This window comes from Rattus norvegicus, chromosome 8 (genome assembly GCF_036323735.1).
Source record: "Rattus norvegicus strain BN/NHsdMcwi chromosome 8, GRCr8, whole genome shotgun sequence".
Taxonomy (NCBI): domain Eukaryota; kingdom Metazoa; phylum Chordata; class Mammalia; order Rodentia; family Muridae; genus Rattus; species Rattus norvegicus.
Window position 1 is genome coordinate 30,880,764 of NC_086026.1, and position 17,929 is coordinate 30,898,692.

Below are 17,929 nucleotides of genomic sequence, written 5' to 3' on the forward strand. Positions count from 1 at the left end.
ATGATTCCAACTTCATGACATCCTGATCTCTGAAGTTACCATGCCAACTAAGTTGCATCAGAATTAAAACAGGCACCCATTTTTAAATTTTATTTATTTATTTATTTATTTATTTATTTATTTATTTATTTATTTTTACACTCCAGATTTTATTCCTCTCCTAGTCCACCCCTGAGAGTTCCAGATTCCATACCTCCTTCCTACCCCCCTGCACTCCCCCAACCCCCGTCTCAATAAAAATGTCCCCACCCCATCCACCCCACCAAACCTCTAAATTTCCTGGGTCCTCCAGTCTCTTGAGGGTTAGATGCATCTTCCCTGACTGAACCCTGACCCGGGAGTCCTCTGCTGTATATGTGTTGGAGGCCTCATCTCAGCTGGTGTATGCTGCCTGGTTGGTGATCAAGTTCTAAGAGATCTCGGGGGTCTAATTGAGACTGCTGGCCCTCCTCCTCAGCTTCTTATAGCTTTCCCTTAATTCAGCCACAAGGGTCAGCAGCTTCTGTGCATCGGTTGGGCACAAATATCTGCATCTGACTCAGCTGCTTGTTGGATCTTTTGGAGAGCAGTCATGGTAGGTCCTTTTTTGTAAACACCCCATAGCCTTAGTAATGGTGTTAAGTTGTGGGGCTTCCCCTTGAGCTGGATCCTACTTTGGGCCTGTCGTTGGACCTTTTTTTCCTTGGGTCTTCTCTGTTTCAATCCCTGCATTTCTTTCAGACAGGAAGAATTATGGGTCAGGGCTTAGGCTGTGAGATGCCCTCACTTGATGCCCTGTCTTTCTGCTGGAAGTGGATTCAATAAGTTCCCTCTCCCCACTCTAGGGCCTTTCATCTAGGGTCCCCCCTTTGAGTCCTGAGAGTCTCTCACTTCTCAGGTCTCTGGTACATTCTTGAGGGTCCTCCCAACCCCTTCCTCCTGAGGTCCCCTGTTTCCATTCTGTCTTCTGGCCTTCAGGGCTTCAGTCCATTTCCCCCACCCAATACCAGATCATGTTCCCTTCTCCCCATACCCCCAGCCCCTTTCCCTCAGCTATCCCTCCCTCCATCCCCGTTGTAGTATGCACCCATTTTTAGTTCCCTTTGATCTTGTCAACATGTAGGGATTGTCATCTCCTGTCTGTGCTCATAGGTTAAAGTTCTACTTAAATTGTTTTACTTTGCTAATAATGTGGTTGAGCATCTTCCCATGGTGGTTTGCCAGAAGGACCTCGTGCAGAGGGAAATGTTTATTTTGTCTTTGAGTCCTTGTGTAATTGTTGACCCTTTCTCTAGGAATGCACACTTACTCAGCTCTGTCATGTCGAAACCCTTCACTTGTGGACTTAATGTCTTCCCCTGTCCAGTCCACTGACTACTTTGTGCTGCTGGATAAGTCACAATAAGACTTCCCCAGGATTACTTCCTGGGACATACCCCTTCCTGATAGCAGTTACCAGGGGCAATAAAGCAAAAGCTGGTCTACACTGGCTCACAGATTGAGTGTAAGGAATCAGGCTTGTGGCTTAGGTTATGTCAACTTCAGGTCCTAGAGGGTATTTAAGACTGAATGCACATCAGTCTGTTCTACAGTAAATCCTGAGCATTCTGGGAAGGAGCTGAGGTGACCACCCTGGGGGAGACAAGTTGTCATAGGAAACCCCTAGTCATATTATGAGACAAACACAGACCCCTGCCTCCAAGTGAGTCCTCAGTAGCATCATGAGTACTGTTTGCTTACATTTAGTAAATCAAAGTGTAACACAGCTAACTGAATGGCTGAATGAGAATTCTATGTCAGACAAAAGCGATCTCAGCTGAAACAAACTCATAACTCTGATTTCAGAAGCACAAACATGACCTGAATTAATGGACCAGCTAAATATCCCAATTACTCCTTAGTGGAAACTGGAAGAGAGATAAAGGTCTATCACACTAAGTTAGGGAAGCACACTGGACAGGGAAGCTCATCCACGGAAACATGAGCGTGGTCTTGGAGCATCCCCTTAGGATGAGGCCACACTGGGCAGGTCTGTGGGATGGTGAGGGCTGTGCTGGCTGCAGGATCATAACTGCGCAGGAGAGAGCAGCACGTGGATCTTCCTTGTTGTCAGGCAGAACTCTTCAATGAGGTGGGCTCAGGGAGGGCTCTGTGCCTCCGTTCTGGTGAGCAATAGCCAGAAGCCTTGAGAGGCAGAAGAGGCAGTGAACAATCGATCAGCTGCTGCTGCCCTGGCTAACTGAACTCTCTCACCAGGCTGCAGGTGCAGAGACATAAGACTTGACCCTGCCTGAGCCATGCCGGCCAACCTCACAGAGGGCAGCTTTCATGCCAACCAGACTGTGCCGATGCTAGATTCTTCCCCTGTAGCTTGCACTGAAATTGTGACTTTCACTGAAGCGCTGGAGGCTGAGGAGTGGGGCTCCTTCTACTCGTCCTTTAAGGTAAGTGCCCTGGCTTTAAATTCTGGAACAGGTGGGACTGGAGAGAGCTGAAAGAGTCTTAGCTGCTGCTAGAAATGGTTCTCATTTTTCTTTTTCTTCTTTTTCTTTTTTCCTTCCTTCCTTCCTCCCCTCCTTCCTTCCTTCTCCTCTCCCTTCTTTCCTCTTTCCCTTCCTCCCTCCCTCCCTCCCTTCCTTCCTTTCTTGTCCTTTTTAACTAAGGAAGGGGGGAATCCCCCAACTTTATAAGTTTAATTAGACTTCATAGTTTTCAAAGCTCAGTACTACTGTGGTTTCTTAAGAATGCAGATGTGATATGTTTTTTCCGTTTCTGTGCAAACTTGCCACTTGTCAGTAACACTTACCAATGCGATATTTCACTCTACGTTCCACTGGCAGAGAGCACAGTAGTTAACCCTAGAGTAGTGTGTGAAGGATGTGTTTCTAGCAAAAATAGCAAGTTTTTCATTAGACATTTTTTCTCGGTGCATGATCACTGAACTATTGTGGGGTTTTTTGTTTGTTTGTTTGTTTGTTTTGTTTTTGTTAAGTTTGGTTTTTGTGTTTGAAACATCAGAGGATTGGAAAGCCACATCCCTAGTGACTGACAGCAAGAGAGAGTAGAAGGCAGGAAGGACCCTTCTGCCTTTTCTGTGCCTCCTCAGGGAACATTAGTAAGAAACACATTCTTTGTTGAGTTGTCGCTGGTAGTGTTTGCACAGGTTGCTGCCTAGAATAAATAATAAAATGGATCTGAATTTGGTGAGGACCATAACTCTCTCATTAAGCTAGTATTGCCCCATGTTTTCTGGAAAGATCCAGTAGACAAGAACAAACCAGGCAACTAGAAAATATGAGCTTGCTATTTTGCACATGAAAACCCTGGGTGATGGGGCCCATTTCACACCTGGCCTGCCTAATGTGGCTCCTTTAAGTCATCCTCCTAAGTCACAGGTCCTCTGCCTGACTTTCATGTCCAACGGAGAATTCTTTCAGATAAACCGTAGTCACTACTGTGTGTTTGCTGCTATTGTTAATAATTTTCTGGTATTCCTGAGATGATTTGGCTTTACAGTTAAACCTATGGTTACTGTGATATCTGCCCTCTACTCTCTGGTTCACCTCTCGCTCCCAACTCTTAGAATGAAACTTTCATTTTTTTTTTTCCAGAGCTGGGGATGAAACTTTCAGCTGCGAGCTTTCCAGGGAGACAGACAGCTTTTTCCTTTAGTGCTGAGTCCCAGAGTGAATTACTGCTGGCTTGAGGGGACCTAGACCCTCAGACTCACCTAACCTGGGTATGCACGCACACACGCATGCACACACACACATACACACACACACACACACACACACACACACACACACACACACGTACATTCAGCACAGCTGTTCTGAAGCTCAAGTTCATTACCACTGACTACTGTTTGAACACTGCCTTTTCTGAAACCAGCCCACACTCCAGGGTGGATCTCAGCAGGCTTCCTGTGCCCAGGAACCTTGGGCTCTGCCCAGGAACCTCTGCCACTGCCAAGTTGCCTTTGATGTATATGAAACGTGACAGCAAGCATACTGAGGAGACTGCCCCCTTCCCAAAGAGGCAATAATCATCAATAAAGCTATTCTGAGGCTCGGGCAATAAACATTTTCTGCGGAAGGCTTAGTTGCCATCTTCAATCCCACCTGAGGAAATGTTTTGAACACACAAACAAATCCTTGCACTGTGTCTCTCCACTATTATTTGCCCACTCTGTCCCAAAGATGTCATTGTCCCTAGACACTGGATAATTGCACCCTCCGTTTCATTCCTGTAGTTAGGCTAGTGGCCAGTGCACAGAGAGAAGCAGAAAGGAATTATACCCATTGAACTGAGAGTGGTTCACTGTTCTGCTTCATTTGTGGGGAATTTATTCATTGACTAAAGCAGAAATTTTCAGGTACACAAAAATGAGGAGGGAAGCCTTGGCAACCTAGCTTCAACCTTAAAAGAACTTTATTCTGTAGCTGCCTTTGAGCACAAGCAGTTCTGTTACGCTGTTCAAACAGAAGCCTGCCTGTGAGTCAAACCCTTCTTAGTTGTGGTTCATTTTATGCTACATAATTCTAACGTGAAATGCCAAAAGTGTGCCCTATTTACTACTCCCTAAATATGTCCCTTTAATTCATAGTGCCTTTGCAGAAAGCAGTGAGAGAAACATAAATTGGAGAGCAATGAAAGAAAATAAATAAACTTTGGGAGGAGTTAACGTGGGGAAATTCCAACAACAGTAGTTACGATACAGGCACTTGTTCAACTTTGTGCCAAGAGCTAAGCTGTGCGACTCCATGTCATTCCCACACTCATGGACTAAGCCCTTGGCTTCCGTCTTGTCTGGGTTTATTTAATTCTGCCTGGTCCTTAAGGTTCAGCAGGGGTTGCTTCTCCCAAGTACCTCTCACAAACCCCCTTGAGTTCCTGGGGTTCTTGGACTACGTGTCGTCTTATTACTTCACAAAGCTGTCTAGGACTCCTGCTGTGGTATTTGTTGGGTGAATTGCTACAGATTCTGAGTTCCTTATATTGGTGGCACATGCTATCCTGGACCCAGCATTTTGCTAGACACATTTGATAAACAGTTGGAGCATTTTTTTAATGTATAACATTCTTCTCTCATCCTCAGTATTCGTTGGAATGGGCAATACAACATTCCCTTTCTCCTTGGAAGAAGTGAGGAAACCTGGTGACAGGCCATTCTTTCTGCCAGTCCATCCTCATCCTATCTCTTCCAAGTGAACTCACCAAAGCGAAAGAACACATTCACCCAGCACCTGCTTCATTTCAAAGCCAGTGGGACTAAAGTCAGTCTTGGATCCCCATGACTGAGATTCTGTCAATTACAGGTCTGATTCGGTGTCAGGATAAGTCCTGGGAAATTCCACCCACTCAATCAGAGACTCCCATCATTTCAACCTTCTCAGACCACACTTCTGGAGCTGCTGACCATTCCTTTTCTTCTCTGACCCAAAACCATGTCGGCAAAAGATATAACATTTTTGTGTCTGGCTTTCTGACTCTTTTTACCTCAAACTTAGAACCTTTTAATTTCATCCATTTCTAACCCCCTGCCCCATTTTAACTTCAGCCCTCACTGTTTCACCCTCCCGACAACATGTCAGACTCCTCCCAAACTCAAAAGGGCTGTCAGGTATGTGCCTGCCCTCCACCCACCTATACCTTGGACCTCCCCAATAGCTGTACGTGTAGACAAGCACTTGTAGTCTGAGACTTTTCAAACAGGGCCTTGGGTGAACTTCAGTCTTAGTGTGTTTCAGCTTGTAGTTCCCTTTCCCTCACATGTCGCATCCACTTAACCTCCTGTGGTTGAGAAGCTGTAGTGTTGAGAGATTATCTGGGCTTTGAGAGCCCACCAGTTTTCAAGTACCTTACTCATTAGAGCATACATAGTTCTGTCCAAAAACGAGACAAAGGCAAAAGCCTTCACACAAAATCCTTTCATCTCACAGGTGAGTTTGTTAACATTGTTTCTGGAACTTGGTGAGTGATGAGAAATCTAATTTAAAGAAAGTGGGAGGGAGATATATCTGAATCATTAAATTAGCTAAATTATAAAATAATGCAATTCAAACCCAGTGTTATTACTCATAGGTAAGTGGGGAGAGGGTGATGTGAACTAAGACTGTTAAACATTACCTAATCATGAGCTTCCAATCAAGCCTTCTTCAGTGCATACTGAAATGATAGGCAATTAGTCTAACTATTGTTTGCCTGTAAATGATTGCTCCCACGAGTGAATGGGACACAGATGCTCACTGTGTGTGCCCACCCTCTCTGCCTTGTTGTCCTGCTGGCAGTTTTCTAAACATGACTTTTCCCCTTGTTCTAACAAAAGTAAACTGTAGCAGACCTACCCCGATTATCAATACAATGCAGCCAAAACTGTACTTAAGCCTCTGTAGCAGTGCAAGCTCTGTTGAGTCAGACAGCTTCCTTCTAAGACCCTATCTGCCTGCCCTTTGCCAGCATTTCCAACTTCAGTAGCTGTCAGTTCAATACCTCCTGCTGACTTGTCTGCTCCTCTGAAAGCCCCCTCTTTACCTATTGCATAACCTATAAGCCCTGGCATCTTCATTGCCTGCGCTAAAGCCCATCATGTACATTTAAATTCTCTTCTAATTGGTTTTTCTCAGTATGCCCACTTGAGTTCTCCAGTCTAACACTATGGCTGTCCCTAAAGGCAAGTCTTACTTAGCACTACTCAGGCAAATGTCTATTAATGTTCTGTCCCTTCCTACTTGCTTCTTCCATGCAGACCTAATACACCAGTGGGCCAAGCCTCCACTCTGGGTAGACGCACTCATGCATGCAGTCAGTCCTGTTAGACATAAGCATTGTTGATAACTTCATGAGGATGGCATACAATTTGACCAGCTATTTACTAGTGCATGAAGAGCTTGCCTTCTGCTAATTTTTTTTGCATTATTAATAAGTAGAATATCAAGTGGCATAATCTTGACTAATTCAGAGTAAACTTAGTCATTGGAGAGATTTTCAGTCCAGGAAGGATTTGCTCAGGCACAGGCTTTAGGAAATTATCTCTCTTCCTGGACAACCTCCACATATGTATGGGAAGCACGGCAGTGGTTGGGGCCTCATCCTACCAGGTTAGCATTAGGGCAAAAGGGCAATAACTGAAAGGAAGCATTTTATTGACCCTCAGGAACATCCATTTTTTTCTGGGCCTCTGTCTGGCTCTGACTCTAGAGAAGGGGCTGTGTCCCTTTGTGACAGTTCCTTCAGGTTCCTGGTCCCTGAGTCTCTCCTTTTCCTTTTCTCTTTGCTGGCTAAATCTCCACAACCTTATGGAGAATGGAAATTTGACATCATCTCTAGACAGCTCTGTGCTGCAGGAAACAGTGGTTCTGTCTCTGTTCCCTTCTTTCCCAACACAGGCATGTTAACTGTATATTATCATGGCATCTAGGGACTCTAGAGCCCGGTTTATCCTTTTATCATGTGGTCTCCTCACATGCTAGGCATGTGTTGTCATCCAGTTTTCTCTCCAACAAGGAAGAGCAATGCAATTACTTCTGCCTCATGTTTCCTCATATCTCATACCCTATACCATCTAACACTCCTGCCTCTCCAGCATCCTTCCTGTGATGGGATAATTACTTCTTGTGGTGTTCTTCCATATTTATGGCTGAGACTCTCTGATCTAAATGATTAAAACACAGTGTCTGTCTGTCTGTCTGTCTGTCTGTCTGTCTCTCTCTCTCTCTCTCTCTCTCTCTCTCTCTCTCTCTCTCCTCTGTGTGTGTGTATGTGTCTGTGTGTACCAAGCTTTTAAATTTATTTATTGAAATTTATTCTATATTATTTTATTTACTCTTTTTCTTACAATATATTTTGATCATGTTTTTTATCCCCAACAATTCTAGTCTAGACTCTCCACACCTCCTTACATACCCAACTGCCTGTTACCCTCCTTCCCCACCCTATGCACAAAACTGAAAATCAAAGTAAATAAAAACAACAAAACAAAACAAAAACGAATGAAGTAAAATAAAACAAAAACCAGTCCTTTAAAAAATCATGGAGTCAGTTTTGTGTTGGCCAACTACTCCTGAGGCTGCCCGGAAGTATGGTTGATAGGCCCAACTGTATTGGTCAATGTGCTGTGGCTGTGAAGAAACAACATAATCTTGGCAACTTCATAAAAGTAAGAATTTAATTGGGGCTTGGTTACAAGTTCAGGTATTTAGTCCATTGTCATCATTATAGGAGGCATGCCAAGGAAGATGGTGGCATGCAGGCAAGCAAGTTGTGAAGCAGCTGAGACTTTTATATCCAGATCCACAGGCAGCAGACAGACAGTGGGAGTAACTGGAGCTTTTGAAACCCCAAAGCTCATCCCTGCTGGTGTGCATATGAGAGAGAAGCTAGCTGGGAATCCTTAGCCAGGCTAGCAGGAACCAAAGGTTTTGCAGGTCTTGGGCATGATCAGAATGATGAAAACTGCTCTCTGAAGGGAGCAAGATGGACTGCCAAGCCTCTTCTGTAGCTGGCACTGCCCAGAGTTGGTGGCAGGCAGTGAAATACAGCAGGCAACTAGGATCCAGAGCCAGTAAGCAGGAAGTGGCTGCACTCAAGCGGATACCCTGCTTGTTGGGCAAAGTTGAGGTCCAGAGATGAATGCTTTGGGAGAGAAAACTCTTCCCTAGAGTATTAGAACTCAGTAAGACAGACACTCTCAGATAATCTTTGGTGACATAACTGGTGCATGTTATTCCTGGTGCACAGGGACCTTATAAACATTTTTGGGGTGGGATGGGATCTAGGGGTAGATCTTCCCATTGGCTCAGTCTGAGACGTTAGGGGCCCTCCATTTGCATGGGGATGGCATTCAGATATTGTCCCTACATAACTGATTGTCATGATCCTTCTAGTGCCTTGTAGTGATCAAATGCTCCAAGACAGGAACCTGCTTAGGAACAAGTTTTAACTCCTGCTGTTCTCAATTTTGAGTTAAATGGGGTTCTGAACTTTTGCTACAACCTTGTTAGTTCTTCTGTCTGGTGGCATGGTCCACTGCCCCACATATGCCCCATTGACATAATTCCTCCAAGAAGGTCACACTACCTAATCTTTTCAAATAGGGCCACTGGCCACTCCCTGATGACCAAGTACTCAAATCGATGAGCCTATGGGGGTCATTCTCATTCAAATCACTATACCAGTGACATTTCATTGATGTAAATAGATTTTCACATTTTAGGCAGTATCAATTGTAAATAGATTTCCAGTTAGGATGGGACTTTGAAGACATTCTTTTGCAGTGGAAAGTCACTTCTCTTCAAACTGTTTACAGTACTCCTCGTGACATATTCAGATGCTCATTACTGAGTTGTTTCTAGAATATTCTGTACTGGTACAATCAGGGTTATATACCAAGGGAAAGAAGTACATGGGCTGTCTTTGGAAGAAGCACATCCATTGATACTTCAAAGCATCATCCCAGCATCTTGGAAGTAACTTTCTGTTTTTATAGTGGGTGGTAGTTTTCAAACTACGGCTACAGACTCAAATGAATGAGAAGGTCACGTTGGTGTTTTTCTTTAGTTTCTCTGTGTTTCAGTCATCTCACTGCGAGGGTAGGTAACTGACTCATCACTAAGTCCAGTGACATTCCCATATTTTCTCCTTCATTCAGTTTCAAGAGCAAAGAAGCTGAGAGCACAGGCCCTGTAGCTGACTTCTCAGAGACTCAATTCATGAGTTCTTAGTGGCTGTGTAACTGGTCTGTTCATCCCTCCTCCAGCCTTGGTTTCCCCATCTGACTAAAGCTTTAGCAGATGATCCTCTGTTGAGAAACTTAAGGGATAGAATGCTTGAAGTTTTGAAAAAGCGTCAAGTGGCTTAAACAGTGTTCAATTTTAGCAATTAAAGTGTCAGAATGTAATCCTTATGCTATTTCCTGATACCACCCTATTATCTGAGGGAAGAAGCTTGGAGGCCCTGGGAAACCTGGAGCTTGGTGGTGACCGGTACCACCAAGTGTGTGTTCAGAGATGATGCTCACTGCTGTCTGATAGCATACATCACTCTTTTTCTCTCTGTTTTAATTTTAGTTAAGCTATCAAAATTTTGGGAAAAGATAAAGATATGTAGGAAATATGCCATTTCTTACTTTTTTCATTGTGTTAATAGCTTAACAGTCACTCCATCAAGGGTTCTTTGCTGAGATGAGAAGTTCTATCTTGCTCAAAAAGTGCATATGTCTCTACTGTAGGAAGAAATGAGATTTTTTTTCTAGGCTACATATAGAAAAATTACCCCAGGTCGTAATAAAAGTATAAGAGATAATCCCAGTTCTTGTTTCCCCACCTAAGCAATATGGATGCCTTCCTGAAATGTGATGAATCTCTCAGCTTTCTTGGCATTTTTCAATTTGTAAAACAATGTCCTTTTACAGCATTCAAACTTCTTCTTGGCTCCTAGAGATGTTAAAATAGCATTTACTTTTTCTAACCACATGTGAAAATGAAGACTGAGAGAAGTTGAAGGCAAAGAGACTCCCAAACAAATGAAATATCATAAAATCAAAAGAAAAAGAATTCCCAACTGATATCAGATTTGAAGTACATGCTGCAGAAACGGGACATCAAGCCTAGAATCTCAGAGGTCTAATACACCTCAGGTTCTTTTCTTTGATATCACAGTGAAAAGCATGCCAAGTTGTAGCTGTATTTTTACATAGCTTCCACGGAAGATGGTCCTCATCTCCTGCTGCTTTAAGGCTGATATGACTCAGGATTTCACAGTGATCTTAGTGGGTCAGAAATCCCTTCATGATGGGCATGGGAAATATGCTTCCTACACAACTTCATGTAGGCTACTTAGCTTTACTTCCTCATGCAGAATATGACCCAGGTCTTCCTGGCCTTTCACATTTCCCCAGCCACCTTCTGGGTTCCTCTTCTTGCTTTTTGTACTGAACGTACCAGGTGTCTCCCCCAACCTTTATCTTCTGATAGAACTCTAGGCTCCGCTGACCTTTTGCTCTTCTGGGAAGAGTCCGTCAACATCACTCTCCCAGCACTGTGAAAGCACTCACTGTCTGTAAAATTTGATGCTTTCTGTAGACTGCACCTTGTGCAAGCACTAGAGAGCCAAAGAGGAGTTATTAGTGCACTAAGAGGCAGGTAAACAAATGCAGAAACTCAGGAAATGTTATTAAAAGTGATTCATAGCTCTTTCCTAACACACATGAAAGGAGAAAGTATGCCTCATTCTTATTCAAGTTAATATAAAACTTTAAATAAATATCATATCTAAAATTAAGTCAAAGGGTAGTATGGCAGAAACCAATCTTTTGGGCTATGTTATTTCCTTCCCATTTTGGTGAGTGCCTTTTGCTCTACTAAATTAAGAATCCTAGACATGCTTAACTGGGTGTTATGCTAGGCACTGGAGGTAGACAGTTGGATGAAACAGACACCTGACCCTCAGGCAGCTCTGTCTACCTGGGGAGACAGGCACAAGTGATGACCACTTCCCTTGTCAGTTTGAAAGAAGATGCTGTCAATTAGATAAAGCAAAGCAAGGTGCTCATCGGGATCATAAGCAATGGTGAAGAAGAAGTTCAGAGAAAGCCAATGTTCTACCTAGGAAGCTAGGTGGTTCCTATGCTAACAATCTTGTATTTTCTCCAAAATGAGAAGAACTCTTTGATGTTTTACTAGAAAAACATGTTAACAGTTAAGACCTTAAGACCGTACTTTGGAGCATGTAATCAGGATAACACTGAGATTCAGGGAAAACGCATGCAGATATGAGAGCTGCATGCTCAGCCACTCACTGGGAGTCTGAGATTGGAGAGTAAGAAGCCACAGGCATTGGGAGGGGAGTGTCGTGGGATGATTCCAGGAGTGTGGGCCTGCCCCAGAGTGTGATTGATATACTGAGTGGCATTAAAACTGATTTCCCCTTTGCCAGCAGGTATCAATTACAAGCTTCTTGATTAGGGGTGGGAGCCCAGATCTACTTCCCATTCGAGAAAGGGAAGGGCTCGGACTCCATTTGACTTGAGCCTGTGCAGGACTTCTGTGTGTCGCCTCACCTGTGACTTCATATGTGTTTCAGTCTTGTGTCTGGAAGACACTGTTTTCTCAGAGTCATCCATCATCTCTGATGCTTATGATCTTTCTGCCTCCTCTTCTGTATAAGTCCCTGAGCCTTGGGGAGAGGAGTTTTGATGAAAACGTCCCATTTAGGACTGAGTACCCTGACGTATCTCACTGTCTACACATTTGTGGGTCTCTGTGTTCATTCTTATCAACTACAAGGAGAAACTTCCTTTGTGGTAGTTGAGGAAGGCATTGGTTTCACACAAACTTTCAATAACAGAAAACAAATAGTTGTCATGGCTAGGGGTAGGATAGAAGCTCAGGGAACATTCCTGCATGATAGAATTGTTCTATGTTTTGAATTCAGTGGTTGTACACATATCAAAACTTACCGAGCTGTACATTAAGAGGGTGACTTTGCCTTTGCATAAATTACACCTCAATAAAAATATAATACCATGAGTAATTTTCACAGACTTTGCTTTATTTAAAGTCACAAATTCTGAGTGACTGTGTAAGGAAAGCATGGCTCAGGCTCCAGAGGGACCCAAAAAGAAACATTAACACAGAGCTAACAATGGAAGGAACTATACAGTAGGTGTGGCCCACAATACGTGTCACAGGGCCACAGGGTGTTGTTCAAATAGCCCCTCTTCCAACATCTCCTTGTATCTCCTTAACAAGAACAGTTTTTATTGTTCTCTCGGGTTCATTGGTTTTCTTCTCCTCAAGACATGTACGTGACATTGCATATTGTGCTTGTCCTGTGTCAGCTTCTGGAAGTGATGCTCAAGACAAGACTGTCAGTTGTCCCTGACTGTGTCCCCCCTCTGAACAGCTGTGCCTGGGGGTCTTCGAGAGGAGAGTGAATCCTTTCATGGACTCAGCACTGTGCTGAAGGTCACTTGACAAAGAATTCCTGGGTGAGTTCTGAGGTTCGCCAAGGGTCCTTCCCAGCATGCTTTGCAGGAAGCCTTTTGCATGTACATTTCCTCGAAATCTTTACAATAGAATGTGCAGTGAGGACAAAAAAGGATGGTGGTTCTGTGAACATGTGGGACACATGAATCGCGTTGAGAAGAATACAAGACAAGAGCCCGGAGAAGGAACCTAGGAAGAAACGAGCTCCTGGAAACAGCTCTTCAGTGGCCCTGGAGTCAGCTTCAACTCATTCCTTGACATTTCCCCTGAATACTCATCTGAATTTTCTGTACCATTAATGGTGCCTTGACGTGAGAAAAGTGGTTGGAAAAGTCTCTGAGGTGTCAAATAAAGGTTTTCTTTTTTTTTTTTTTTTATTAACTTGAGTATTTCTTATATACATTTCGAGTGTTATTCCCTTTCCCGGTTTCCGGGCAAACATCCCCCTCCCCCCTCCCCTTCCTTATGGGTGTTCCCCTCCCAACCCTCCCCCCATTGCCGCCCTCCCCCCATAGACTAGTTCACTGGGGGTTCAGTCTTGGCAGGACCCAGGGCTTCCCCTTCCACTGGTGCTCTTACTAGGATATTCATTGCTACCTATGAGGTCAGAGTCCAGGGTCAGTCCATGTATACTCTTTAGGTAGTGGCTTAGTCCCTGGAAGCTCTGGTTGCTTGGCATTGTTGTACTTTTGGGGTCTCGAGCCCCTTCAAGCTCTTCCAGTTCTTTCTCTGATTCCTTCAATAGGGGACCTATTCTCAGTTCAGTGGTTTGCTGCTGGCATTCGCCTCTGTATTTGCTGTATTCTGGCTGTGTCTCTCAGGAGCGATCTACATCCGGCTCCTGTCGGTCTGCACTTCTTTGCTTCATCCATCTTGTCTAATTGGATGGCTGTATATGTATGGGCCACATGTGGGGCAGGCTCTGAATGGGTGTTCGTTCAGTCTCTGTTTTAATCTTTGCCTCTCCCTTCCCTGCCAAGGGTATTCTTTTTCCTCATTTAAAGAAGGAGTGAAGCATTCACATTTTGATCATCCGTCTTGAGTTTCGTTTGTTCTAGGGATCTAGGGTAATTCAAGCATTTGGGCTAATAGCCACTTATCAATGAGTGCATACCATGTATGTCTTTCTGTGATTGGGTTAGCTCACTCAGGATGATATTTTCCAGTTCCAACCATTTGCCTACGAATTTCATAAACTCGTTGTTTTTGATAGCTGAGTAATATTCCATTGTGTAGATGTACCACATTTTCTGTATCCATTCCTCTGTTGAAGGGCATCTGGGTTCTTTCCAGCTTCAGGCTATTATAAATAAGGCTGCGATAAACATAGTGGAGCACGTGTCTCTTTTATATGTTGAGGCATCTTTTGGGTATATGCCCAAGAGAGGTATAGCTGGATCCTCAGGCAGTTCAATGTCCAATTTTCTGAGGAACCTCCAGACTGATTTCCAGAATGGTTTTACCAGTCTGCAATCCCACCAACAATGGAGGAGTGTTCCTCTTTCTCCACATCCTCGCCAGCATCTGCTGTCACCTGAGTTTTTGATCTTAGCCAATCGCACTGGTGTGAGGTGAAATCTCAGGGTTGTTTTGATTTGCATTTCCCTTATGACTAAAGATGTTGAACATTTCTTTAGGTGTTTCTCAGCCATTCGGCATTCCTCAGCTGTGAATTCTTTGTTTAGCTCTGAACCCCATTTTTTAATAGGGTTATTTGTTTCCCTGCGGTCTAACTTCTTGAGTTCTTTGTATATTTTGGATATAAGGCCTCTATCTGTTGTAGGATTGGTAAAGATCTTTTCCCAATCTGTTGGTTGCCGTTTTGTCCTAACCACAGTGTCCTTTGCCTTACAGAAGCTTTGCAGTTTTATGAGATCCCATTTGTCGATTCTTGATCTTAGAGCATAAGCCATTGGTGTTTTGTTCAGGAAATTTTTTCCAGTGCCCATGTGTTCCAGATGCTTCCCTAGTTTTTCTTCTATTAGTTTGAGTGTGTCTGGTTTGATGTGGAGGTCCTTGATCCACTTGGACTTAAGCTTTGTACAGGGTGATAAGCATGGATCGATCTGCATTCTTCTACATGTTGCCCTCCAGTTGAACCAGCACCATTTGCTGAAAATGCTATCTTTTTTCCATTGGATGGTTTTGGCTCCTTTGTCAAAAATCAAGTGACCATAGGTGTGTGGGTTCATTTCTGGGTCTTCAATTCTATTCCATTGGTCTATCTGTCTGTCCCTGTACCAATACCATGCAGTTTTTATCACTATTGCTCTGTAATACTGCTTGAGTTCAGGGATAGTGATTCCCCCTGAAGTCCTTTTATTGTTGAGGATAGCTTTAGCTATCCTGGGTTTTTTGTTATTCCAGATGAATTTGCAAATTGTTCTGTCTAACTCTTTGAAGAATTGGATTGGTATTTTGATGGGGATTGCATTGAATCTGTAGATTGCTTTTGGTAAAATGGCCATTTTTACTATATTAATCCTGCCAATCCATGAGCATGGGAGATCTTTCCATCTTCTGAGGTCTTCTTCAATTTCTTTCCTCAGTGTCTTGAAGTTCTTATTGTACAGATCTTTTACTTGCTTGGTTAAAGTCACACCGAGGTACTTTATATTATTTGGGTCTATTATGAAGGGTGTCGTTTCCCTAATTTCTTTCTCGGCTTGTTTCTCTTTTGTATAGAGGAAGGAAACTGATTTATTTGAGTTAATTGTATACCCAGCCACTTTGCTGAAGTGGTTTATCAGCTTTAGTAGTTCTCTGGTGGAACTTTTGGGATCACTTAAATATACTATCATGTCATCTGCAAATAGTGATATTTTGACCTCTTCTTTTCCCATCTGTATCCCTTTGCTCTCCTTTTGTTGTCTGATTGCTCTGGCTAGAACTTCAAGAACTATATTGAATAAGTAGGGAGAGAGTGGGCAGCCTTGTCTAGTCCCTGATTTTAGTGGGATTGCTTCAAGTTTCTCTCCATTTAGTTTAATGTTAGCAATTGGTTTGCTGTATATGGATTTTACTATGTTTAGGTATGGGCCTTGAATTCCTATTCTTTCCAGGACTTTTATCATGAAGGGGTGTTGAATTTTGTCAAATGCTTTCTCAGCATCTAATGAAATGATCATGTGGTTCTGTTCTTTCAGTTTGTTTATATAATGGATCACGTTGATGGTTTTCCATATATTAAACCATCCCTGCATGCCTGGGATGAAGCCTACTTGATCATGGTGGATGATTGTTTTGATGTGCTCTTGAATTCGGTTTGCCAGAATTTTATTGAGTATTTTTGCGTCGATATTCATAAGGGAAATTGGTCTGAAGTTCTCTTTCTTTGTTGTGTCTTTGTGTGGTTTAGGTATAAGAGTAATTGTGGCTTCGTAGAAGGAATTCGGTAGGGCTCCATCTGTTTCAATTTTGTGGAATAGTTTGGATAATATTGGTATGAGGTCTTCTATGAAGGTTTGATAGAATTCTGCACTAAACCCGTCTGTACCTGGGCTCTTTTTGGTTGGGAGACCTTTAATGACTGCTTCTATTTCCTTAGGAGTTATGGGGTTGTTTAACTGGTTTATCTGTTCCTGATTTAACTTCGATACCTGGTATCTGTCTAGGAAATTGTCCATTTCCTGAAGATTTTCAAATTTTGTTGAATATAGGTTTTTATAGTAAGATCTGATGATTTTTTGAATTTCCTCTGAATCTGTAGTTATGTCTCCCTTTTCATTTCTGATTTTGTTAATTTGGACGCACTCTCTGTGTCCTCTCGTTAGTCTGGCTAAGGGTTTATCTATCTTGTTGATTTTCTCAAAGAACCAACTTTTGGTTCTGTTGATTCTTTCTATGGTCCTTTTTGTTTCTACTTGGTTGATTTCAGCTCTGAGTTTGATTATTTCCTGCCTTCTACTCCTCCTGGGTGTATTTGCTTCTTTTTGTTCTAGAGCTTTTAGGTGTGCTGTCAAGCTGCTGATATATGCTCTTTCCTGTTTCTTTCTGCAGGCACTCAGCGCTATGAGTTTTCCTCTTAGCACAGCTTTCATTGTGTCCCATAAGTTTGCGTATGTTGTATCTTCATTTTCATTAAATTCTAAAAAGTTTTTAATTTCTTTCTTTATTTCTTCCTTGACCAGGTTATCATTGAGTAGAGCATTGTTCAATTTCCACGTATATGTGGGCATTCTTCCCTTATTGTTATTGAAGACCAGTTTTAGGCCGTGGTGGTCCGATAGCACGCATGGGATTATTTCCATCTTTCTGTACCTGTTGAGGCCCGTTTTTTGACCAATTATATGGTCAATTTTGGAGAAAGTACCATGAGGAGCTGAGAAGAAGGTATATCCTTTTGCTTTAGGATAGAATGTTCTATAAATATCCGTTAAGTCCATTTGGCTCATGACTTCTCTTAGTCTGTCTACATCACTGTTTAATTTCTGTTTCCATGATCTGTCCATTGATGAGAGTGGGGTGTTGGAATCTCCCACTATTATTGTGTGAGGTGCAATGTGTGTTTTGAGCTTTAGTAAGGTTTCTTTTACGTATGTAGGTGCCCTTGTATTTGGGGCATAGATATTTAGGATTGAGAGTTCATCTTGGTTGATTTTTCCTTTGATGAATACGAAGTGTCCTTCCTTATCTTTTTTGATGACTTTTAGTTGGAAATTGATTTTATTTGATATTAGAATGGCTACTCCAGCTTGCTTCTTCTGACCATTTGCTTGGAAAGTTGTTTTCCAGCCTTTCACTCTGAGGTAGTGTCTGTCTTTGTCTCTGAGGTGTGTTTCCTGTAGGCAGCAGAATGCAGGGTCCTCGTTGCGTATCCAGTTTGTTAATCTATGTCTTTTTATTGGGGAGTTGAGGCCATTGATATTGAGAGATATTAAGGAATAGTGATTATTGCTTCCCGTTATATTCATATTTGGATGTGAGCTTATGTTTGTGTGCTTTCATTCTCTTTGTTTTGT

At 42.8% G+C, this 17,929-nt stretch overlaps 1 protein-coding gene across 1 annotated transcript in view; it reads left to right on the forward strand.

The window, feature by feature from the left end:
* Nucleotides 1-2,066: 2,066 nt before the first annotated feature.
* The window catches only part of Npsr1 (neuropeptide S receptor 1), a 224,596-nt gene continuing 208,733 nt past the window's right edge, over nt 2,067-17,929 (forward strand). Inside the window, exons 1-2 of the mRNA NM_001106808.1 lie at nt 2,067-2,110; nt 2,236-2,423. Of these exons, the coding sequence (NP_001100278.1) occupies nt 2,277-2,423 (147 nt within the window). The 5' untranslated portion in view covers nt 2,067-2,110; nt 2,236-2,276. The remainder of the gene's footprint in view (nt 2,111-2,235; nt 2,424-17,929) is intronic.